The sequence below is a fragment of the Dryobates pubescens genome, chromosome 15 (genome assembly GCF_014839835.1).
Source record: "Dryobates pubescens isolate bDryPub1 chromosome 15, bDryPub1.pri, whole genome shotgun sequence".
NCBI lineage: Eukaryota > Metazoa > Chordata > Aves > Piciformes > Picidae > Dryobates > Dryobates pubescens.
Window position 1 is genome coordinate 264,900 of NC_071626.1, and position 24,179 is coordinate 289,078.

General features: G+C 59.7%; 2 protein-coding genes across 4 annotated transcripts in view; one reads left to right on the plus strand and one right to left on the minus strand.

Moving 5' to 3' along the window:
• Window positions 1-10,598: 10,598 nt before the first annotated feature.
• Window positions 10,599-13,093, plus strand: BHLHE41 (basic helix-loop-helix family member e41). Its single transcript, XM_054168111.1, has 5 exons — window positions 10,599-10,773; window positions 10,988-11,057; window positions 11,302-11,409; window positions 11,692-11,803; window positions 11,920-13,093. Exons 1-5 carry the CDS (start codon window positions 10,631-10,633, stop codon window positions 12,882-12,884), a joined length of 1,398 nt encoding a protein of 465 aa, XP_054024086.1. The 5' UTR covers window positions 10,599-10,630; the 3' UTR covers window positions 12,885-13,093.
• A 9,988-nt stretch (window positions 13,094-23,081) lies between these two features.
• RASSF8 (Ras association domain family member 8) overlaps window positions 23,082-24,179 on the minus strand; it is a 29,375-nt gene continuing 28,277 nt past the window's right edge. For all 3 annotated transcript variants that reach the window (XM_054168019.1, XM_054168016.1, XM_054168018.1), the window contains one exon: window positions 23,082-23,389. In XM_054168019.1, the coding sequence (XP_054023994.1) occupies window positions 23,268-23,389 (122 nt within the window). In that variant the 3' untranslated portion in view covers window positions 23,082-23,267. The remainder of the gene's footprint in view (window positions 23,390-24,179) is intronic.

Genomic DNA, 24,179 nt, shown 5'->3' on the forward strand with positions numbered 1-24,179 from the left:
GATGCTCAGCTTACAAGTGGGGAAAGCAAACTGCAGAAGAACAAATCCTTGCTGCTAGGCTCAGCCCATCAGGGCTGATGCAGGTTTGTGGCTCTGAAAGACAAGGAGAGGTTACAGGATGTGCACAAGGGTCAACAAGTGACCCAGTGGCGGAGCCATGCTGGGAACTCTTCTGGCTACCCTCTTGTTGCAAAGAGGGGGAGGGAGGGGAGCTGCAGGGAGGCTGTGTCTGCCCAGCAGAGCAGGAGCCTGGGAAACACCACACTTGAGGTCCAGCATCCATTCTGCCACTGGTTGGTGGTTGGCATTGCACAGGGGTATCAGCTTCATTTCAGCAGCCAGTGCCCAGAGTGGGAGGCAAAAGAGCAGGCTGCTGGTTTTGACAGAAACTGCCTCATCTGGGGGCTCTTCAGCACGAGCTCTCTGCCCAGCCCTTTAGGACAGCAGTGCTGTTTGTAAGGGAATCCTCTGTGCATCCTTCTCCTGGCAAAGCAGCTTGTGCCCAGAGCAGCTGCTGTGCTCTTCTGGGTTGGTCAGTCTGTGGCAGAATTGCCTTTGGGGAGAAGGGGGAAGAGGACCTGAATTCAGTTGGTTTTCCTGCAGCACAATTCTGTCCTGTTACTGCTAGCAGTAATTCCTAGAGCAGTAACATGACTCAGGCTCCTCAATTTCATGGACATTTTGATATGCTAAATGGTGCCAAGGGAGCTCAGTGGAGAATTAAGAGTTCAGATCCCCATGGAACTTGGAGTCTGCAGTTAAAATGGTGCTGCTAGATATTAGCAATTAGCAAAAATGATTTTGAAGCAGAGCATTTTAATTAGCTGTGACTGCTGCTCCCTTGGCATCTGTGTGAGCCCCTGCGAGAGCAGAGCTCCTCACCTGCACAGAGCAGCACCTGTGAGACCCACGGGGCTGTGCAGGGAGCAGAAGGGAAATGCTACTGACAGGGCAAGGCTGAGAGCAGGACCCTCTGAAGAACACAGTAGCCAAAGGTGGAGGTGTTGTGACTGTCTTGTGCCACCCCTTCTGTCTGAGTCCCTCTGCATTTCTTGGCCAAAGAGATTCCCACTCAAGATGGGGGGAAATGTGTTGTGCAAGGGTGGGCCAGGGGGTGGGAGGGGGGTGGATAAAGCTGGCACTGACTGACATGCAGAGAGCAAAGCCCTCGGAAGGCTGCAGCAAGGAAGCCCAGGGGAGAATCCAGCAGAAGGTGTGGGCAATGCCTGGGGTGAATTTAAAGGTGAGCAGTGAAGGGCCAGAGGAGCAAGGGCTGTGGTCAGCACTGCATCCAGGACTGGGATCCACTGCCACAGGAGATGGCTGAGACCAAGGGCTCAGGAGTCTGATACCAATGGGGGAGACATTTCTGAGGGCTGGGGCTGTCCCTGGGGCTGTCTCAGCTGAGAGAGTCATGCAGAGGGAGATAAACCTCCCAAGGGCAGTAGCGGAATCCCCAGTGGTGGACAGCTTCAACACTCAGCTTGGGCAGGCTGCTGGCTTCTCAGCTCCACCAGCACCTAGCAAGGTTGGAGCAGATGGTCCTTGGGGTCCCTTCCCACCTGGCACCCTGGGGTTCTGTGAAACCAGATCTCTTCCTGGGACACACCAAGTGTTAAATGTTTAGGGGTAGGAAAATACTTCCCTGTAGGCAAGTTTTGTGTTTCTCCTTCTTCCAGCTTTGCAGCAGCTGGCAGCTGGGTGCCTCCAGAGACCAGAGAGGGGAGCAGAGCAACTGGGAGCCCAGCTGAAGGCGGCAGTCCCGCTGGGGAGAAGGCATGTGAGGAATTCTAATTCCCTGTGGACATGTGACCCAAATTGCAGCGGGAATTTGCATTCCTGCCTCTGCTTCACATCTTCCCCCACGCATGGTTAACACCTGCAAGGGGGCTGGGAAGCCTTGCCGAGAGCAGCAGCTCTGCCACCTTCTCAGAGGAAGGCAGAGGAGGAGTTACAAAGCAAACAGAAAAGTTGAGGGCAGTCAGAAAGGTGTCAGGGCAAGGGGAAAGCTCAGCCAGCCAAACCCAACCTGCCCACAGAGCAATGCCTTTGACATCTGAGCTGGAGCCTCTCCAAGCACAGCCCTTCAGCAGAGCTTGAAGAGGAACAAAGGGGGATGGACACGGACTGGAACCCAGGAGGCTCCCAGTGAACATGAGGGGAAAATTCTTCCCTGTGAGGGAGGCAGAGTCCTGCAGCAGGCTGCCCAGGGAGGCTGTGGAACCTTCTCTGGAGCATTCCAAACCCACCTGGCTGTGTCCCTGTGGGACTGACTCTGGGTGGCCCTGCTCTGGCAGGGATGGTCTCCAGAGCTGCCTCCCAAGCCCTGCCCTGCTGGGATTCTCTGAACAGCGTGGGGCCAATGTGAGCAGCAGCAAAGCTGTCTGCCCTTGGCACACCTGCTGCCATCCCGGCTGCAGCACCAAGCACGTGGCCATGTGCAGTCTCTGGGTGCTGCAGAGGGCTTGGAGGTCTGTGAGGTGCCTGCTGCCAGGGCAGGAGCCAGCAAGCCCTCACTAGCAGCAGGCAGGGGCCAGTGCTCCACCAGCCCCAGGGGCATTCACCCGGGACCAAAGCCTCTTTACAACGGGGAACGAGTCACTTTTACCTCTTCTGCACAAGACAACCAGGACAGAAATGCCACAGCTGCAATCCCTGCCTCAGCGGAGCACCGGCAGCTCCGGTGCCCTGGTGCCCAGCTCTGCCTGGCAGCGCAGCTCCCCTGCAGCCGCAGTGTCCGGCGCCTGTGGCTGGCTCAGTGCAGCTGTGCCCAGGATCCCTGCTTGGAGCACCCTGCCTCCAGGATGAGGTGCTGTGGGGCTGTGGGGCTGGAGAGTGACCCCAGAGGTGGCTTCTGCCCTCACACAGGCTGCCTTGGCTGCCAGCGCACGCAGCCCCGATTGCGACACGGCCGGGCCCTGGCAGTTGCTGCTTTTATTCATCCTCCTCAAAGGCTTAAATAAACAAGAAACAGGTTAAAAACAAAATCCTGGCCCCAGCCCCTTCCTGAGCTGGCTGCTCCACCATGGCTTCCTCCCTGTGCATCAGCTCTCCCCTCCAGAGGAAGGAGGCACCGTCCTGCAGCTGCCCTGTGCCTGGTTCTGGTGTGGGGGCCAGGCCACTGCCCTCCCGGCACCATCCTCAGCACTCCAGCTCGAGTGGGAGCCCCACTGTGCCACTGGGAGCTGGGGCACCTTTGCCTGCCCAGGCCACAAGGACACAGGGAGGCTCTGTGTCAGCTGGGCAGCAGCTCCACAGAGGGGCATTTCCAAAGGCATGGGTCCCACACAGCTCTGCAGAGCCCTCTCCTGCAGGGGCTGATTCTATCCCACCTGCAGCCTGCCATCAGCACCAGACCACAGAGTCGTGGAGGCTGGGAAAGCCCTCCAAGGTCATCCAGTCCGACCACCACCCCCACACCGTGTCCCAGAGTGCCATGCCCACACCTGTCCTGAATGCCTGCAGGGATGGGGACTCCACCACCTCCCTGGACAGCCTGTGCCACACCCCCCCACCCAGCTCAGCTCCCAGGGCAGGTCTGGGTGGCACCTCATAGTGCCTCTGCCCTCCAGGGAGCACCGTTTGTGCCAAGGCTTTATTGCCTTGCTGGAGACTGCAGCACATTAGTGGTTTTGCAGAGAGGCTTGTGCCATACAGCAATGCCCACGAGCAAGACCTCCCCACGCAGCCCTGGAGCACTGTGCAGGGCTCTGTGGGCTGAGCTTTGGACATGGGGCCAGAAGGTTTGGGTGTTTTTATTCCTTCCCCATTTTGCAGACTGCTATCATAACTGGGTGGGGGCATGCCAAAGGGTGGCCTTGGTGCTGGTGATGTCATGCCCTGCTCTTTGCCAAGGCCACCAGCAGCCATGACAGGTCTGTGTGTGGGGCCTGGGCTGCTGGGTGTTTTGAGAAGGTGATGTGGACCTTCAGGGGTGTGGGGAATGCTGCAGCTGCAGTCACAGCAGTGCCTGCCCAGAGCCGGGAGTGCCTGCTGACCAGGCTGCCCCCTGGCAGGGCATCCATGCCTGGCCATGCTGCCAGGACCAGTGGGTGCCAGCATGCCCAGCAGTGGGCCGTGTGGGTGGCCCAGGAGTGTCCCCATGGTTGCCAACCCACCTTGAGCTCTCATTCTGGCATCCCCCTACTTTCTTCCCAGCAAGAAGGGCTCCTCCCCACCAGTGCCATGGCCACTGCTGCCCTCCAGGGCAAGGCACTGCCTCTGAGGAGGATCCCAGGTGGCTGCTGCCCTCTCAACGTGGGAGGTTGGGGCCAGGGTGGGCTGGGTGGGCAGGGGCTCATTGTCAGGATGTGCCTGGGGCACAGTGCTGTGCCCAGCGCTGTGCCCAGCCCTGCTTTCTGACCACAGAAAGAAAACATCTGCCCAGCCACAGCCCAGCCCCTTGCCACGCTGGAGGCCTGGCTGCCAACAGCACCAGGGGCTGTGCCAGGCCTCCCTGGCAGCATGCAGGGGACAAGGCTGAGAGGCAGTTAAATGAGGCTGGCTCTTGGAGCCTCCTGAAATCCACCCTCCCAGAGGCAGCTGTCTGGAGCCCTGCTCAGCTGAGGGCAGCAGAGCCTCCCTGGGCAGGGCCAGGCTGCCCACCATGGCTGCCCACATGCAGCTGGGCACCGTGCACAGCTGCGGCCAGGTCTGGGTTGCAGCAGCTGCCTGGTAAAGCAAAGGGCAGAGGAGTAACAGGTGGGGAAATGACCTCTGTCTAGCAGGGTCTGCAAGAGCTTCAGAGTCAGCTGCAGCCTAGGGCAGCTCCCCATGGGCCTGCACATGCCAGGGAGCACTGCCAGCACAGGTGACCATCCCTGCCCCCAGCTCCAGGAGCAAAGGGCACACAAGCACCATGGCTGAGGGGGCATTTCCCTTGGTGCTAGGGCCAGAGCTATCCTGAATACTGGACAACAGTGCCCACCAGCCATGCCTGTCCTCTTCCTGGAGGACATGCCCTTCCTCTTCCTAGCTCTGTCCTGTTCTGCTTGTGACCTGGGGCTGGACTGCAGCTGGTACCCCCTTAGGTCAGCATGGGACAGCTCAGCTCCCTGCCCAATGCCATCTGCTTCTCTGCATGATGCAGGAGGCTTCCCTGTGTCTGCACACTCCAGGTAGATCTGGGGTGGTGACAGAAGCAGGCAGGCACCAACAGATCCTCTGACCTCTCTCCCCTTGTCCTTCCAGCTGGAGAGCTCAGCCCCCACAGCTGCAGGCCCTTGTGCACCCCTGTGGTGTGGCCTGAGCACAGCTTCAAGCAGGTGGTCTGCAATGAAACAGAAAACTCCACTTCTGCCACTGAAGGTCAACCAAACTGATGATGACCTCAGAGGCTCTCTTGCTGGAGTCCTCATTCACAAAGCCTCTGGATCTTCTTCCCTGGACCCAGGAGCACTCAGCTGACAGGAGCCTGGGTCTCTGCTCAGAGCCAGCCTGCCCCAAGTACCACTTGTACCCCAAACCGCTTACTGGGCTTTCCCCTGCCTTCTCCCCTCTCTGCCCTTGCCTGCTCACACCCAAGGGTCTGGGGTGGGATGGTTGCTGTTTCACAGAGGAAGGTGATTGTCCTGCCTGTCCTGCACCCCTGGAGTGAGGAGAACCCCTCCCCCCCCCGCCCCTTGCCCTCAGCCACCTCCTTTATCCTGAAGGAGCTCAGAATGTCAAGGCTCTAACAAAGACACCAGGCAGAGAAGGAGGGGAAGTCTTTCAAGCAGTGATGAATGACACATTCCAACTCACCTGTAATTCCAGAGAGGCATTGTCCTGTCTCCAAACATGTGTGCTCCTCTTGCTCACAGCCTTCTGCTCCTTGCTTCCCTTCCAGGCACACACTGAGTGCTCCCAGGGTGCCCTCAGGTGTGCCTGCAGCCTGCTGCAAACCTCTGGAGCTAGCAGTGGGGCTGGGGGAGTTGTGCTTCAATTTGTCCCTGAGGTTTGTGCTCCCCTGAGTGTTCTTCCCTAGCACATTTCCCAATGGGCCTCAGGACAGGGTGGGATTTTGTGCCAGGACCCTACTGTACTCCGTGTGCCACCAGAAACATCCAGGCCAGCCCTGGGTGCCCTGACACAGAGGGTTCTGCAGGGCTGCTCTGGGGTCACCCTAAAGCTTCTCACTCTGTTCTTTCTGCAAAATACCCCAGGCTGGCACTAAAAACAACAAAAGAAGTACTTCTGTGCCTGATCCCAGACTCTTCTCCTCCCAGCCTCCACAGAAGGGCACAGTGGAGTCCTTAAGTTTTCACCACAATGGTGAGGAAGAGCTTTGCTGCTCCTGAGACCTTCAAGAGGCCTGGAACAGGCTGGGTGTTGCCACCCGATGCAGTCCCAAGGAGCAAACCAGCTGAGTGGAAGAGTCTGCACAAAGCCCTTCAGGCTGTGGTCACATGGAGATGGTTTAGGGCTCCCAACCACCTCACAGATCTGCTGGAATGCTCTGGGCTCAGTGTCTCTCCCTTGAGCTTTGTGCAATCCTCCCATACCTCCTAGGACTTGGAAGGAGAGGACGTCTCTCACTTGGCCATCTGGCACTGGTGTGCCAGCAGCTGAGCCTCAGGGTGCTGTGTGAAAGTCTGCAGCTCCCAGGCTCTGCAGCTCCCAGGCTCTGCAGCTCCCAGGCTCTGCAGCTCCCAGGCTCTGCAGCTCCCAGGCTCAAGCACAGGAGGCAGTGCAGCCCCTCGATGAAGGGCCTCTGTTTCCCTTGAAGCACATCCTCAAAGGGAAGGTCCAAATGGAAGGGGATAAGCACAGCTCCTGATGTTTCTCTCCCAGCTGTACCCAGGGGCATGAGGACAACATCACACCCAGCTTTGTGCTCCAGTGCCCTGTTTCACCCAGACGACTTTGCCAGCTGAGGCAGTGTCTCCACACTCCTGTCCTCATGTCAAGCTGAGGAGCTAAGCCACCATCAGCCCAAGTGCCAGTCTAGCTTGGCTGGTCCAGCAGACTTGGCCATCTCTGTTCTTATCACACATTGCACATGGCTGAGGAGTGCCTCTGTGACCAATGTCACCCTTCCACGGGGTCTGTAACAGGTCCTGCATAGAACTGTGGCCCTGGCTCTGCCCCCATTTCCCCATTCTGCAACCCTGTAAAGGCTTCAGCACACCACATGCCATGCCCTGGCCCCACCACCTTCCCCAGCAGCTCCCTTGGTTCCTACTTCTGGCCTTGGCTGGATTTTGCATGCTGCTGTCCCCCTCCTTTGACACCCAGCAGGTGTCTGTGGCACTCCCTGAGATGCAGCTTCTCTTCCCCCCATGTCAGCCACAGGGACTCCTGGTGACCCAGGAGCTTCTCACCAGTGTCTGCTTCCTGGCCAAAAGCTCTGCTGCAGCCCATGGCTGAAGCTACTTGGCAAACCCCTCTGCCCCTCACAGAGGTTTTGGCTTCCCATTAAACAGAGAGAAATAGTTGCTGGCTCAGGAGGCCTCTGCACCAAAGGCCACCAGGACCTGGGAGTCTGGCCAGGAGAGTTTTTGTTACGTGCATGCTCTGTTCATGCTCCTCCTGCTGGGCTCCAGGACAGCTGGACCTTGTTTCTGACCCAGCTCAGGTTTTCATGTGCTCTCATTTCATCTCTGGCCCTGGTCTCAGCTTGGCCCTCCCATAACTAGAAGTCTGTTAGCAGGTCAATGGCCAAGCTGTGCTGGGAGGCTGCAGAAACATCCTGTACTCAATCAAAACCATCCAGACCCTTCAGTTGAGTCCTCCTCACCAGTGACCAGCTCTCTGACACTTGGCTCTGGTCACACAGCCAGCCCAGAGGATGCACTCTGCTCTCCCTGGAAGCAAGCACTCCCTGCCAGAAGAGCTGAGCCCCCTGAGCTGGCTCCCAGGCACCTGCTTCAGAGCCACTGCCCTGGTGAAGGACTGAGCTGAGCTGAGCAAACCTCCCAGTGGTGTTGTGCTCACAGACCCCAGCTCCTGCACCGCCTCCTCTAGGGCAAACGGCCTGATCCCAACCTCCTGCAGGCTGCAGATCCTGGGGAGCTGGTCTTCTGGCTGGAGGTGGTGTTCTGGCTGGGGGTGGTGTTCTGCCTGGAGCTGGTGTTGTGGCTGGTCCTTGTCTGCAGCAGGAGGCTGGTTTCCTCCTGCAGTGAGCTGCAAACCTTGGATGTCCTTTCCTGAGTGATTTCTTTTGGTTTCTTAACTCTCTGCTGTGGTTCACCCTGGCTGACAAACTGCCCAGTGCCTCTCTTGTGCCTCTGGACTTCTGCAAAACTTCTTTTCCACTACAGCCACTCTGCTGATCAGCTCTTTGGTTTTAAACTGGGAGTCTTCCAGGAGACTTTCCACCCTCTCTGTGGACACTGAGGCCTTTTACCCTTGTCTGCAGGTGACCTCTTGTAAACTTCTCTTAGAAGCTTCCAGATGTGGCTGGAACTCCTTTTGCAGTCTCCAGCTGTCTCAGCTCATGTTTTGCATCTTTTGGTCATCTTCAATTTCCGTTCCCACTTGGTTCCAGTGGAATCCCAGGATTAGGACTTCTCCTAGAAGCTGACTCCAGACATTGTTTCCATGATTTGAAGATTTGCATGTTGACCCCGAGAGGATGAAGCTGGCAAAGATGCTCCAGCAATGCTCCAGGTGCTGCACACAGAAGGTGCTCCAGCAATGCTCCCACACCAACTATTAGCCACAGAAACCATGCAGAGCCCTGCCTGCCTTCCTGCCCACAGGAGAAATCAGCTGGAGGAAGCTGCCTGCTCTCTGGGAGTCCAGGCTCTCTGAGCCAGCACTCCTCCAAAAGGTCCCCTTCAGCTTCACCACAGGGTTAAGCTTCTCCTTTTATTTGAGCTGTGCCCCCAGTTTTCTGGATGGTTTCTCAAAGACCAGGCCAGTCAGGAGGAGGGGAATTTGTCTCTCTTTACTGACTAGCAAGACATAGTGTAGCTCCATCCTAGATGTCCAACATCTGAGAGCAACCAGTGCCCATGCTGTATGGCTAACTACTGCTGGCACATAGAGTCATTTGGGTTGGCAAAGCCCTTTCAGTTCACCCAGCCCAACCATTCCCTAACTCTGCTAGGGCTGGAGCTAAGCCATGGCCCTCAGCACCACAGCTCTGCCTCTCTGAAACACCTCCAGGGATGGGGATTCAGCCACCTCCCTGGGCAGCCTGGGCCAGGCTCTGAGCACCCTTTAAGTCAAGAAGTTTCTTTGCTGTCCAACCTAAACCTCCCCCAGTGCAACTTGAAGCCATTTCCTCCCCTTCTATCACTCCCCTTGGGACACCAGGGGAGGTTTAGGTTGGACATGAGAAGAAACTTCTTGACTGAAAGGGTTCTCAGAGCCTGCCCCAGGCTGCCCAGGGAGGTGGCTGAATGCCCATGCCTGGAGGTGTTTCAGAGAGGCAGAGATGTGGTGCTGAGAGCCATGGGTTAGCCCCAGCCCTGGAGGAGTTAGGGAATGGTTGGGCTGGGTGAGCTGAAAGGTCTTTTCTAACCAAACGATTCTCTGACTGTGCTCCATGGCTGTGTGGGGCTTGCCTCTCTCCTCCGCGGGGGCTACTCGCCCTTTCCCGGGCACCCCACCCCCAAAAACCCCTCCGCTGCTGCGGGAGACTTGAACCGTCCCCCAGGAGCCGGAGGAGCCACGCAGCTCCGAAGAGTCGGCACTGCGAGCAGGAGCAGAGGCAGGGCCGGGAGAGTGGGACAAACACATCCCCATGGATCGCCTCTGCTGCTGCTTCCCTCCGGGAACACCGGGAGAGAAACCTCCTGCCTGGCCCCGGGTGGGGGTCCGGAGCGGGCGGCTGCTCTCCTCTATCCCCTCGGCACGGGTGTCCGGGGGCCCTGCACGCACACCACACATCCCCCCCATTTCCCTGCACCCCTCCATTTCTCTGTACCCCCCTCCATTTCCCTGCATCCCCCAATTTCACTGCAGCCCCCCCATTTTCCCGCGCACCCCTCACGTTGCAGGGCTGCAGATACCCACGGGCAGAGACAGGGACACGCAGGGACACGGAGAGACACAAACACCCCATTTTCTCAAGGGGAGGGAGGGGAGCATCACTCCCCTCCCCTCTATTTGCTGGCCTGGAGGGTTGCCCAGCAAGGGGTACCCCCTTGTACCCTGTACCTCCCAGACCAAAGGGTGCCCGGTGCCTGCCGGTGCCACCGGGTGCCAGTTCCTGTTCCCGAGGCGGGGGGGGGACAAGGCCCTCCCCGGTGCTGCCGGCGGCAGTGATGTGGCAGCAGGTCCGGGTCACGTTGCCAGCCCTGTGCTCGTACCAGCGTGAGACAGGATTACGGAGGGGGCTGGCGGGGGCGGGGGGGCGGCAAATCCTGCCCCAATGTCACCCTCCCCCCATTAAGGGACAGCAGCAGAGACACCCACACACCCCCCCCCCGCCCATCCGCAAAGGCAGAGGAGCTACCGTTTGCGGATGGAGGTGGGGGGAGGTCCCCGCTGCCCATCCCGTTAAGCCACCCCTCCCTCCGCTCGGTCCTTCCCCCCCCCTCCCCGGTTCCGCCCCCGGTGCGCACCGCACGTGAGGAGGGTGCGGGGCTGGCGGCGTCGGCTTTGCGGGGCGAGAAGAGCGGCGGAGACAAGAGGTGGTTTTTTTGGGGGGGGGGTTGGGGCTGGGGGGGTGGGAGGGTGGGGGGGACACAGACGCGGCTGCATGTGCGGCAACGTCGGATCTCCCCAAGAACGAGCTGAGCATCCCGGTGAAGCTGAAGCAGGCGACGGCAAAAGAGCGGAGATGGATGAAGGAATCTCCCGTCTGCCCGAGAGGCAGCTGCTGGAGCACAGGGATTTTATAGGGTAAGGAGAAAAGGGACCGAAGCGTCTCCGTCTCGGTGGATTTTTCGCTTTTCTGGATAAAAAAAAGCATTGCCAGACGGCCCTCCGGTGATGCGCGGGGCTCGCCCCCCGTGCCTGGATCTTCCTCCTGTTTGCCCACCGGAGGAGATGTCAGCCCAGCTCTCGCTCTTTTATACCGATCCTGGATCTTTTGCATTGTTTTTTTCCCCTCCAGGCTGGATTATCCTTCCCTCTACATGTGCAAACCTAAAAGAGGCGTGAAGAGGGACGACAGCAAGGTAGGAGTAGGTGCTTGGGGCTGTTCTGGTTTCACCGGGGTTCGCTGGGTTTTTTTTCGCTCCCAAAAACATCCCGAGGAGGGGGGTTGGGGTGGTGGGGTGCGCTTTAACCCCCCGAGTTTCAAGCGGGTCTAGGAGGGGGTGCCCGGGCGGTACCGAGCGGCGTGCGTCCGGCACGGCGCCTGTTTGGGTTCGCTCCCGCGCCGGGGGACTCGAGTCTAACGCCCGGCCTCCCCCCGGCGCTCGCTAGGAAACGTACAAACTGCCTCACCGGCTGATAGAGAAGAAACGGCGGGACCGGATCAACGAGTGCATCGCCCAGCTGAAGGACCTGCTGCCCGAGCACCTCAAGCTGACGGTGGGTGCGGGTCAGAGGCTGTGCGGGGCTGGGCGACCGGGGCTAGCATCGGACCTGGCGGAGTCATGTCAGGGTTGGACTTTTCCAGCCCGAATGGTTCCTCTGTACATGCGCTGGCAGTCCGCCCGCTTCACGGCCGCCGGGGTAGCAGGGACGCGGGACACCGGCCTGCCTTGCCCCACGGCTGGCAATGGCACGCTCCGTGGACCCCTTTCCCCGGAGTTACGGCGCTTGGTGGGGGCCAGAAATGGTGCCGAGCCGCCCCCTTCACTACCGTTGCAGACGCTGGGACACCTGGAGAAAGCGGTGGTGCTGGAGCTGACTCTGAAGCACTTGAAAGCGCTCACGGCCTTAACGGAGCAGCAGCACCAGAAGATCATCGCTCTGCAGAACGGTGAGCGGGGCCGGGGGAGGGGAGCCGCCGCGGGAGCGCACCGGGGGCCGGGGGAGGCGCGGAGCCCCGCAGCGGAGCCGCAGGCAAACGCCGCCCGCTCTGGTCCGACCCCGCAGGGGAGCGCTCCATGAAGTCTCCGGTGCAGGCCGACCTGGACGCCTTCCACTCGGGCTTCCAGACCTGCGCCAAGGAGGTGCTGCAGTACCTGTCCCGCTGCGAGAGCGGCGCCCCCCGCGAGCAGCGCTGCGCCCAGCTCCTCGGCCACCTGCACTCCGTGTCCGCGCAGCTGCTCCCCGGCCCGCCGCTGCTGGCCCCGCCGGGCCCGCTCAGCAAGGCATCCTCCTGCTCCCCGCCCTGCGCGCCGGGACACCGGCCCGAGGGCCAGGCCAACTGCGTGCCCGTCATCCAGCGGACTCACGCCGAGCCCAGCGCCGAGACCGACACGGACACGGACAGCGGCTACGGCGGCGAGGCCGAAGCGCGGCCCGAGCGCGGCCCCGCGGCGGCCGGGGGCGCGCTGCCCGCCCTCAGCATCAAGCAAGAGCCGTCGGCGGACGAGGTCCCCCCCGCTCCCAAACGGCTGAAGCTGGACCGCGGCGGCAGTCCCCTGCCCGGTGTCCCGGGGCTGACGGCGCGGGGGGCCGAAGCGGCGGCGGCGGCAGCGGCTCTGGTGAGACCGGACGCGGCGCTGCTGGGCTCGCTGATGGCTCTGGGGGGCGGCGGAGGCCCCTTCGGACAGCCGGCCGCCCCTTTCTGTCTGCCCTTTTACTTCATCTCGCCCTCGGCCGCCGCCTACATGCAGCCGCTGCTGGATAAAGGCGGCCTGGAGAAGTACCTGTACCCTGCCGCCCCCATCCCGCTGCTCTACCCCAGCATCCCGGCACAGGCAGCCGCCGCCGCCGCTGCCGCCGCCGCCGCCTCTTTCCCCTGCCTCTCTTCCGTGCTCGGCCCCGCCGACAAGGCGGCCGCCGCCGGGCTGCCCCCAGCGCCCCACCTCCCGCACCCCTTCGCCACCGCCGCCGAGCCTGCCGAGGACCCCGAGCCCTCCGCCGCCGAGCAGCCCGGTGCCGAAGGCCCGTGAGCTGCCGCCGGCCGGGAGCCCCCGTGGGGTTCCCCGCTGCCGCTGTTCTCCGCAACCTCGGACTTGGCCGCCCCGCGGCGGGGCGGGGAGAAGCCGTCGGGGCCGGTACCGGCGCTCCCGGCTTTCCGCGGGGAGCAAGGCGGCATCTGCGATGGCTCAACGGGAGCTGGCGGCATCCGAGAGGGCTCGCCGGGAGTCGGCGCTGGTCTCGGCGCTGGTCTCGGCGCGGCCCCGGACCGGCACGGATGAAATTTGCTACTCAGTATTTTTCTAATGTTCGGCTTTCTGAACGCGTCGGTGTGTTGCGGAGGAAGGTAAAAGGAGCAAGGACGCTTCTCGTTGCGCCCCACAAGGTACCGGAGATGTCGCACCTTATTGGGAGGGGGTCGCACAGGGTGCCCGAGTCCCTGCACTTGTTCGGGGGGCTCAGGGTGCGGGCAGGGGCGAGGCGAGGGCGGAGGCAGAGCCCAGCACCTCTGCGAGCACTTTACCGGGAGCCCAGCCCGGAGCCATGCCCTGCGCCCGGAGCCTGCAGTGCCTTGAGCCCCGGGGGTGGTGTGGGGGCGCGGGGGGGGTCAGGTCCGTGGGGTCGCTTTCTGTCGCTGTGGCCATTTCTGGGTGCCTGGGGCGACGCGGCGGGGCTGTGGTGGGCGTGGCTGTTCCCACGCTGCTTCGTTCAGTCGGGGCCCCAGAGGCGCCCCCCAACCTTGCTGTGTGAAGTGAATGTTTCTGCACTGATGCAGCAGAGACCCCCAGCTCCCCCCAGAAAGCACAGAGCAGCTCGCCAGCCTCAGCTTCTGGCTTTATCCCGAATTCCGAGTGACCCGAGTGGGGGCCGTGCGTAACCCCCTCACCCTGCAATCAGAGTCGAGCAGGTCGGGTCGGGGCAAGCCCCCAGGCGGGTCCTCCCCTCACGCCGTGCTCAGAGCCCCGCGATTTCCCTTTTCTGGAGACAACCCAGCCGCCAGATAATCACACAGATACGGCTTCCCTAACGGGGCTGACAAGCAAGGCCTTGCCTGGGTATTTTTAGTTTGTTGCCAAGGTAGCACTGTGAGGGATCTCACTTGAATGTTATGTAAGAGGTGAGACACCAGCGCCTGGCGTCCATCCCTGCTGGTGCCTCTGCTGCTGCTGCTGCTGCCGCTGCTGCTGCTGTTCGCCTCACCCCCGGCCCCGCAGCCCGCGGAGGGCTGGGTGTACAGAGCTGTTATTAACACATCCGGTTAACGATGTCTGACATGCTATTTTTGTAGGGAGAAAATACCTGTTCTGATATTTGGAGTTAAATATCCTTGGGGAGGGTTTGCTGAAGAAGTTGCACTTTTGTTACGATGCTTATGCTTGGTACAAGCTTATGCTGTCTTAAATTATTAAAAAGAATAAACCCTGTCTGCAAGAAACCAGCTGGTTTAGAACAGTTTAGTATGTGATATATTAGAAATCAACATTTATATTCAGTATTTTCCAGCACTCCGTGAATTCTATTATCTAAATATTTCCACACTATTTTGTGATTAAAAAAATAAATTCTTACTAAGGAATAAAAACTTTAATACACAAAATGGGGTTGTCTACTACTTCCCAGTGCTAGGCTAACACATCATCACGAGCAGAGCAAAGCCATGCTGCGAGTCCGTAATGGGCGTTTGGGGCCTCAAAATGCATGGCTGTGTGGCTGACACTGCGAATTTAATGACTTTGCGTGTTTTCAACCCAGGCTTGAGTTTGCTTTGCCACCACCTCAGCAAACCCTGGCTGAAGACAGCACACTGCAAACAAGCCTGTGGAACACGCCTGTTCCTCCCTCACGTCTGCTCCTTCCCTCTTCTTTGGGCCAAGTCTGACTCCTTGCAGTTAACGTTTCCCAGCCCCGGTCTGCTGTCTGCTGACAGGGAGCCAGCCCCATGCTCTACCTGGCAATCCGATGCCATCTGGTATCACTGGAGGAACGGTGTCTGTCCCAGCTTGGAAACCCTCTGAGGAAAACGTGCATTTTGGGGGTGGGGGAGGCAGGAGTGGTGGAAACAAGCTAGTAATTCATAGCATGGAAATGCAGCACCCTGAAGACTGCCGCGGACCGGACCCGGGAGCCGCGGATCCCCTTTCCTGTGCAAGCCCAAAGGCAGAACCCAGGTTAGGCACCCCCAGAGTTTATGTAAGAACAGCCGGGAGGCGCCGGGGCGCCCTCTGCTGGCGCCCAGCACCGGGCACTGCGGCTGCCCGGCACGGAGCGGCGCCGGAGCACAGATGCGCTGCAGAACTCTCCGAGACTGGAGGGCCAGCAGCGTCCTAGGACGCAGGAGGAACTGTGCGCTGGGTGAGAAAAAAACGCCCCTCTTCAGCTGTCCGTAGGACTGCTGACAGGTAGGCACAGGGCTTCCCACACGTGAAACTGGTTCCAGTGAGACACAGGGAGGCTACCTATGCGAACACCAGTGGGCACAGAGGCGTTTCTTCCACAAAGCCATGACAGTGGCCCCAAGGCTGCTACACTGCACCAGTACCCCCACTGAGATCACTCATCCGTGGGCTGAAATCAAAGGCAACAGAAAAAAACATGTCTGCCCTGGGCTGTCTGGGTCCTGCCTGGTGGCTGGGTTATCACGGCAACAAAACCTTAACCCCTCAGCCCTTCACCACTTCACTGTCACCTGCACACCAAAACTCCTACCGCTTGGAACACGGCCAGAGTCACATCAGAAAAGCCTGTTCACGTGCTCCAGCTAGTGACAAGTGACAGGAGAGGAGATGGCCTCAAGCTGCAGCAGGGGATGTTCAGGTTGGACATCAGAAGAAACTTCTTCCATGAAAGGTTTTCAAAGCCCAGCACAGGCTGCCCATGGAGGTGGCTGAATGCCCATCTCTGGAGGTGTTTCAGAGCTAGAGATGTGCTGAGGGCCCTGGGATAGCCCCAGCCTTGGTAGAGTTAAGAGAGTGGTTGGACTGGATCTTGAAGGTCTTTCCCAGTGGGAAGGGGCTGTGACTCTGATTTACTCCCTTGGGATGCACTGCAGGCTGTGAGGAGCTGTTGGCTCACCTGTCACCAGCAGCAGCCGAGCAAACCCTGGCCACGTGCAGGCTGGCCGTGAGGCTGAGCTGGCACTGGCACTTCCCTCTCTGCAGCCTTTCCCTGGCTGCAGCACGCCAGTCCCCAGGGCTGCCACCGTCACGAGCACTAACCTCATCCCAGCCGCAATCCTGGGCAGCGCTGAGGGCTGCATGGAGTTGCCCTGGCACAGGCCCAGCAGCAGAAGCTGTTCTGCCTCACTCATGGGTGCCCAGCAGTAGGGCCCTGCTGCTGCCAGCGCTGCCCCTGCCTGGGGTGCCAACATGGCCCTCACTGCCTGGCACTGCCGTTTGTGCTCAGAGGTTGCACCTGGCACAGGCAGGGAGCTGTCACCTTGTGTTTCACACGGCCAGGGCTAGGATCCCAGGGGCATGGGTCTGGGCACTTTTTCCTGCCTCCAGAATGGGCCACGGGTTTTCTTATTTTACTTAACTTCTATGTCTTTTCAAAGCTGTTTCCCCATCCCCATTCATCCCACTTCAGTTTCAGAACAAGTGCACCGATTTTCACCACTCTTTACAAAGCTTTTTACCTCACCTGGGATCTTCTGGGATCAGACCAGCAGAGGAGCTTCTCACTGGAAGCACATTCACACTCCCTTCCCCCTCGGAGTTTATCTCAGACAGAAACTACAGGATAGGAACCAGTGCAAATCCGAGCAAGACTCTGGGACGGAGGTTCCAAATCGGCAGTTCCTGGGCATCGCTGTCCGCAGCCCTGCAGCCAGCGCAGGGCAGCAGCTCCTACGAACGCTGTGCTTGGAAGGGGCAGGGGGCGCGGGGCTCGGCCGCACTCCTGCAGACGGCAGGGGAGCCGCGGCACGCCGCTCCGGGGGCACGGCTGCCTGCGCACCGCCCCTGGCTCTAACGGCAGCGCCGGTTACAGACCTGTGAGCGCCGGGGGGCGGCAGCGCCGGGGAGCACCCCGCAGCGAGAGCCCCCTGCCCCCGGCGCTGCGGCGGCTCCGGCCCGCAGCCGCCCCTCACGCGCGCCACCACGTGACAGCCCCCCCGCGCACGCTGCCCGGCACGTGCCCGCACGGGGGGTGGGAGGAGGGGCGGGACCGCGGCGGCCTCCTGGCAACCGCGACGGCTGCGGCTCCGCCCCTCCAGCTGCAACCCCGCCCCTCCCGCTGCAGCCACGCCCTAATCACCGCCCCTTCCTCCCCCCGTCCCCCCGCTGCCGGGACGGACGTGTCCGCAGCGGTGCCGTGTCAGCCTCCCGGGCGCTATCAATCCCCCTGCCTTGCGGTGGCTCCCAGCTGGCAGAGCCGGGCTCAGGCCCACGCTGTACTAAGTGCCCTTTGCCAAACGAGCAGGATGCACGCAGGCAGCCGGAGGGGATGAGCCGGCACTGCCTGCAGCTCGCAGCTGCCCGCGCCACAGGATGAGGAGAGCTGGCGCAAGGTCGGGCACAGGACAGCGTCAGAGCTGGGAAACCGAACAGGCGCCCCCCGGCCCCGGGCAGACGCCGGGCACAGGACAGCCTCTCAGCTGGAACGTGCCACCCCGTAGCTCCACAGATGTCAGCAAGCTGTCAGATCTGAGCCTTCCTCCGTGAACGGCAGGAATCGCAGCCTCTGCGCACCAGCCCCACGCGGGCCACGAGCAGGACGCGACCTTGTGGTGCCCTTGCGGAAGAACACGGTTAAGGCCGGCGTGCTGTGGCTCGCGGCGCTGGCGTCCAGCCGCTCTGGCGCCCAGCCGCCTGCGCAGCTCTCCGCATCCAGCGTCCGCTGGCGCCCTCTCGCGTGGGCCTGCCTGTAACTGCAGGGCTGCGACACGCGCTGCGGGGCTCCCGACTTCGGTGCTGAGCTCACGCCAGCCCCGCGCCTCACGGACGCTGTCACCTTTCCCACTGCCTCCTTCACGCGTTTTGTACCCGAGACAAGCTGCAGGACAGTGGAGAACCCCGGCCGGAGTTCTGGCAACCACGCCGGGATCTGCTAGGTCAAGAGAAGAGTTAGGCAACTTTGCAGCAGCAAAGCCCAGTTAAAGCTCATCTGCTGTTCTCCAGTTTTTCTTCGGCTTTCCAGCAGGGCCACTCCTACCTCCCTGAGCAAAGCTCACCTCTGCTCAAGTCAAATCATCTGCTGGGCACACAGCAGCATGCTAGAGATTTGTTGTTGCAGTCTGTGACTGGTAGCCATCCGTGAGAAGCTTCACAGAAACAACAAAGACTTTCCAGTTATTCCCTACTTAAAGGCTGCCCTGGGTTTGATTGTAGCAGCAGCTGTTGCTGGTACCCTGTGACACCATGTCACCAGCTCTAAAGGTGAATGATTCCTTTCCCATCACACAGACAGTGAAAGGGACTTCAGAGCAAACAGGAGCCAGGCTTATTGGTGCTCATCTACCTTCCCTCTTTGTTTCAGCAGAAGCCTCCCTTTTATAGCACCCAGGCAGGTCCTGATTTGCCCTTATCTGTGTTTCCTTCAGTAAAAGCTTTTAAGCAGCTCCAGCACCACAGACTGTCAGGGCCCAGGGTTTCTGAGGGGAGCTATGGCCTGGGAGCAAAGCCAAGCTCTCTCGTCAGCCAAAGACAGAAGCCTTGGAAATGAGCAAAGGCCACAGCTGTGCAGCATGCAGGTTCCCTCTTGCACTGAAGCCCAGCAGCAGCGACTCGCTGCAGCTCTTGCCCTTGCCTTGTACTGCTTCTCCAGGCTGAAGAGTCACCAACTCCACTCCTCCAGCCCCTGCTTGGCATCTTCACAGGGTGCTCATGAGGGTGGGGAACGTCCTCTCCATTTGGAGCCCTGAACCAGCAGAGCAGGCAGGCTTGGATCCTGCTCAGAACCACTCGAGCTGGCAGAGGCACCACAGCTATGCCTGCAACGAGGCCTCCTTGCTGCAGCTGGAAGGGTTTTGTCTCACAGGGTGCTGGTGGAACCAACTCAAACACATCCATGGCCTGCTCAAGAACGTGCTCAACCCCCAGCTGGATCAAAGCTGCTTCTGCCCCCCACCAGCACCACTCCCTTGCACCAAGCAGCATGGGATGGCAGGTGTGAGTTGCCTGCAGGACACAGGACTGGGCCATCCTTCAGCCCTGAGCACACATTTCTGGAGGTGCTGCACCCACCCAGCCCCTGCCCACAGCATCACTGCAGTGAGCCTGCACATAGTCCCTTCCACTCCAGCCTTCTATCCAAGTGGGAAGAAAACCACCTGCAGAGAGCTCGGACGGCTTCCAAGCAGTCACTCTCTTGGCACTGATAGCTTTATTTGGAAAACTGGAAGCAGCAATACTGAATAAATAGACAGAATGATTGTTTTGTCATCTCCATACCCCCGTGGCCTTCATCCAAAACATTCCAATACTGCAGCAAAGAGAATAAACATGCATGGTGCAAGGCTCTAACAAACAGCAACAAAAACCCCAAACAGAACCCCCAACCAAAACCCCCATCAAACAAACCCAAACAAAAAACCCCAAACAACTTCCCCCAACGAACAAAAAGCCCAAACAAAACCCTCCCAAGCAAACCCGACCCAGGAGGGGTGCCTGGAACAGTCCCACTCGGGACACTTGTTCCAGTGCAGAGCAGCAGAGGCTGTTTCTGCAAAGAGCACCTGCAGACAGCTCTCTGCTCCGTGCAGGGATCTTAAGGCCCAGCTCGCTGAGCTAATGCACATCAGGAATTGATGCTTCAAGGTCACTGGCTGCAAAGGAGGAGATCAAATCCTTTGTTGGTAGGACCCCGGGTTACTGAAGCAATGCGACGCCCCTCAGGCTGAAAACAAGGCAATTGCTGCCCCGCAGGAGGGCTTTGTTTCCCTGAAGCCTCTCTACCCTCTCCCCTAGCCTCCAGAGCAGCTCTGCCTATTGCTAATGCCATGGGAGTTCTCCAGGAACTTCCTTCTGTCTGGCTAGGCTCAGCCCCGAGCTAGGGCACCGCTTCAGAAGCGATTCAGGCACTTGGGAACCTGAGGCCCACTGAAAGGTAACAGAGGCAGGTCCCTGGCTGGCTTGTCAAGAGTGGGACTTGGGTTTCTCCCTTGCTCTGCCGTCCAGGATGTTCCCCTTCACCTCAGCCTGCTGGCATTTCAAGTGGCCAAACTCCACCCCAGCCTCTTCCCCCTACAGCACAAACTGGGTCCTCATGGATGAGAGGTGGCACAGCTCCTGCCCATCGGCAGCCACCCCCAGAAGCACCCAGATGAGTTCCTGTGCGCTGGAGAGCAGTGCTGTTGTGTCCACACCCTCTGCCCATGCTGCCCAGCAAAGCAGCTGGCACTGCTCAGAACCAGCATTGCAGCTCCTGCCAATGCCCTGGGAAGAGGCTTGAGGCCACTTCCAGAAGTGAATGCTTGTGAAGGAGGGAGGGCTCTGCAGCTCTCAGAAGCCAGACCTTCCATGCCAGGTGAGAACTGGTCATACACAGCAGGTGCAAGGCCATGCCATGCCTGGGGGCTTATTTACAGAGGAGGAGAACTGCTGCAGAACCTGAGCCTGGGTGGGATCCAGCAGGCAAGGGGAGCGTGGTGTGGGCAGGGGCACTGATCAGTGTCCCATAAGCACCAGGCTTGGCTAGCAAAGCCTCTCCTTGGCCACAGCAATGGCTATGGAGGTTTTCCAGACCACCCTGTCACCTGCTAAGCCCTGCAGGAGGAGGGTCCCTCGGTAGTGCTGCAGTGAGGGTCTTCAGGCAGCCCCAGGCTGCCCCCCTGCCCAACAGCTGCTGCAGGCAGCAGGGGCTGCCAGGTTGCTAAGCCCTCCAGAGCTGCTCTTACCCTTCCTTTCAAGCCTCTTCCTCCTCCCTCCACCTGCAACTACCCTGGCAGAAGAAGAGGGAAGTTTTTATGGTGCAAGAGCCCAGTCCAGCTCCAGCTGACACCTGTGGGAGAGGGACCAGCCACAAAGCATGCCAAGAACTAGGGGAGTGACACTGATCTGCCTTCGAAATGCTTCTCTCAGGACAAGACTGCACCGGGCTCTTGCTTGTGCTCCCCCCAGCCCCATGCAGCAGCATAATTTGGGCCAGACTTTGCAAGGTGCTGAGTGCCTCGGCTCTGCTCCCAGCGAGAGGTGCTGGAGGTGCAAGACCTCCACTGGAGAGGGCCACTGCGCCTGCGTGCGTGGCGCCCAGAAGGTAAGGCAGAGATGCTCGAGTGCCTTGGACACACCATGGTCCCCAAACTGCAGATCTTTGCTCCTTTTTAATATATATTTTTATATACACACATTCTTGCTTTATTTCATACAAAGTGAGGGGCAGGGGAAACGTGAGCACAGAGAGGGGAGGGACTAACAATAAAACCTGTGAGCACTGCCAAGATGCCCAGGGCAGGACCATCCCAGCCTCTGGGCTGCTCACAGAGGGCAAAAAAAGGGGGGGGGGGGGGGGGGGAAAGAGATCTGGTAAGTTAAGAAGTAAAAATTCAGAGTCCATCTGGAAAGGTCTTGACTCTATTCACAGCCTGGTCTGGTGCTGTCAGCCTAAGCACAGCAGCAGGTTTAGAATATATGATGCCATTAATAAGTGGAAAGGGGGTGGGGGAAGTATTAAACACTCCAGAGTCCTTCATCTTCTCCTAGGTAAAACTTGCATTGCTCAGGAAGCTCCTTTTTCAAACAACAAAAAAGGAGCCTGAAGTGAACCTTTCCCCTGCTCGTCAGTAAATCCACCCAGAGGGTGCCAGGGACTCAGCACTCAGGATGCTTCCATGTCAGGGAGCCTGAAGCTTCCTACCAGAGGTGAAGTCCTGACCCTGCCAAAGAGATCAGGAGTTCTGCCATCTTCCCAGGGACAGGGACTGAATCCTGCAGGGAGAGCAGAAGCCCTGAGGTGGGGCTGATGGCAGGGACTGCTGCTAGAGCAGCAAGTCCAGGTGCAGGTGGGGCCCATCCCTTCTCTGAATCACCCAGGAGGCCACACAGTGTCCCACTGATGCCACCCTCTCTCTCTACAGACCCAGTCCCCTTGGGGTCTCATTTCAGGGCCTGTAACCAACGTGCTGCTTGCTAGCCCCTGTCTGTCTGGAAGCTGTTTGGTCCAGTCCTTGTCCTAGCTGTGAGGCACCAGAGTGACCTCAGGACAGGATAACAACGCCTGCCCAGTGCTTGCACTCCCTGCCTGTGAGCTTTCTGCTCTGGAAGGAACAAAGCAGCAGCACCTTTCCAAGAGGAGAAACCTCTGCCATGGGCTCTAGGATTAAATCCTGGCCCCACTCAAGTCAGCAGGAGCCCTGCTGTTAACTGCACAGGTCTCTGCCAGCTTTCTTCCTCCCTCAGCACTTGAGTGAGTTCTGGGAAGCTGGGAGGTGCTCCTCTGTCCTGGGAGTTGTTCCTCCTCCAACAGCAACATTTACTGCAAACAAGAACACTGCAATGGCTGGGGGGAAATGAAGTACAAAATAACCAAAACCTCCTCACTCTCTCGGACAGACAGACATGAAGACAGCTTCTGACATTGTTCCTCTCTCCAAAGGCATATTCATCGTGGCAAAACGCCTCCATGTACATCCTCCCTAATAAAATATCATCTCTGTAGTGCATCCTCAACCCTGTGCTGCCAGGGGCCAGCTCCATGGGCCTCCTGAACACCAGCTGCTTCCCTCAAGGCAGCTTCAAGGCAAGGCAAGCCCCCAGGCTCACTGCTCGAGCCTTCCACAGTAGCAATGGATGGAGCAGGGCAGGTGATGGCCCGTGGGCAGTGGTGAAAGGTTCAGCACTGTGCTGTGCTCCGTGCTGCCAGAGCAGAGGGTGGCTGTGTGCACAGGCAAGCTGCAGCCACCTCATCAGCCTGACCTGCAGCCAGAGGTGGTGATCCACACGTGGAAAGTAAAGCTAGAAAAGGTCAGCACTCACAGGTCCACTGATTCCAGGGAATAAATTAAGCCTCAGAGCACTTCACACGTGGCTTCCTTCACCTGCACTCTGCTCTTCATGCCCAGGCGAGCGGCGATGCCCTCCCGAACGCTTCTCAAGGGGCAAACCCAAGGGAGGCTTCAGCACTCTGGCTGTGCCGGCAGGCAGCTGAGCCTCGGCAGGCAGCTGAGCCTCGGCAGGCAGCTGAGCCTCGGCAGGCAGCTGAGCCTCGGCAGGCAGCTGAGCCTCGGCAGGCAGCTGAGCCTCGGCAGGCAGCTGAGCCTCGGCAGGCAGCTGAGCCTCGGCAGCCGAGGGTGGAGACAGCTCCTCTGTCTCTTCAGCATCAGTGCACAGGGTATGGCTCCAAGTGGTGCGGTGGAGGAAGAAGAGAAAACTGCAAACAGAAGTGGTGGCTGAACAGAAGAGAAGCTCTTCTTCCACTGGTGGTTGGCAGAGTGACCAGCAGCGTCCTGCCCGGGCGGCCGCGGCGCGGGGCCGGCGCTGTCATACGTAGATGCCCTCGGGGTTGAAGCCGGAGGCCAGGGGGCTCTGCAGCAGGCGCAGGTTGCTGGGCAGCTGCCGCGAGGAGCCCGGCCGCCGCAGCGAGCCCGACTGGAACGGGGGCTCTGCGGGGGGCACACAGGGTCAGGGGGGCACCAGCAGGGCTGGCACCTGCTCGGCCCCCAGCACAGCAGCACCACACACCACAGAGACACAGACACGGCCTCACAGCCAGAGCTACAGCGCCACAGCCACAGGCTCAGACCGGGGCTGAGGAGGTCTCGGGTGCAGGCTGCCCCTCGTTTCAGAGCACAGGGCTGTGTCTCTGCAGGCTGGTGACCCTCCCACGGGGCAAGGACAGCTGCCACACCTCTGCAGAGGGGGGCACAGTGAGGCTGTACCTGCACACAGGAAGAACACTCACCGAGGTTGGAAAAGCTCTCTAGGAGCACCCAGTCCAACCCAACCCCATCATGGCTACTAAACCATGGCCCCAAGTGCCATGGCCACAGGTTTCTGGAACCCCTCCAGGCATGGGGACTCCACCACCTCCCTGGGCAGCCTCTGCCAGTCCCTGACCACTTTTGCAGCAAAGAAATTTCTCCTCCTCTCCAACCTAACCCTCCCCTGGCACAATTCCAGGCCATGTCTCTCCTCCTATCCCTAGTTTCCAGGTAACTCCAAGCAAAGGAGGCTCTGCTTGTGCCACAGCTCTAGCACAGCTCAGAGTGCTGCCACGTGCGTGCCTAGGACACCCTGAGCCCAGATGTGGGCATGAGCAGCATGAGCTGACTTCCCATGGGGCACAGCTGACTAGCAGAGCCAGCTCTGCAGGCCTGCAGCACAGCTGGAGCAGCTCCTGCTCCTGTGTGGCTGCTGTCTGGGATCTTAGGGCTCCAGCAGCTCCCTTTTCTA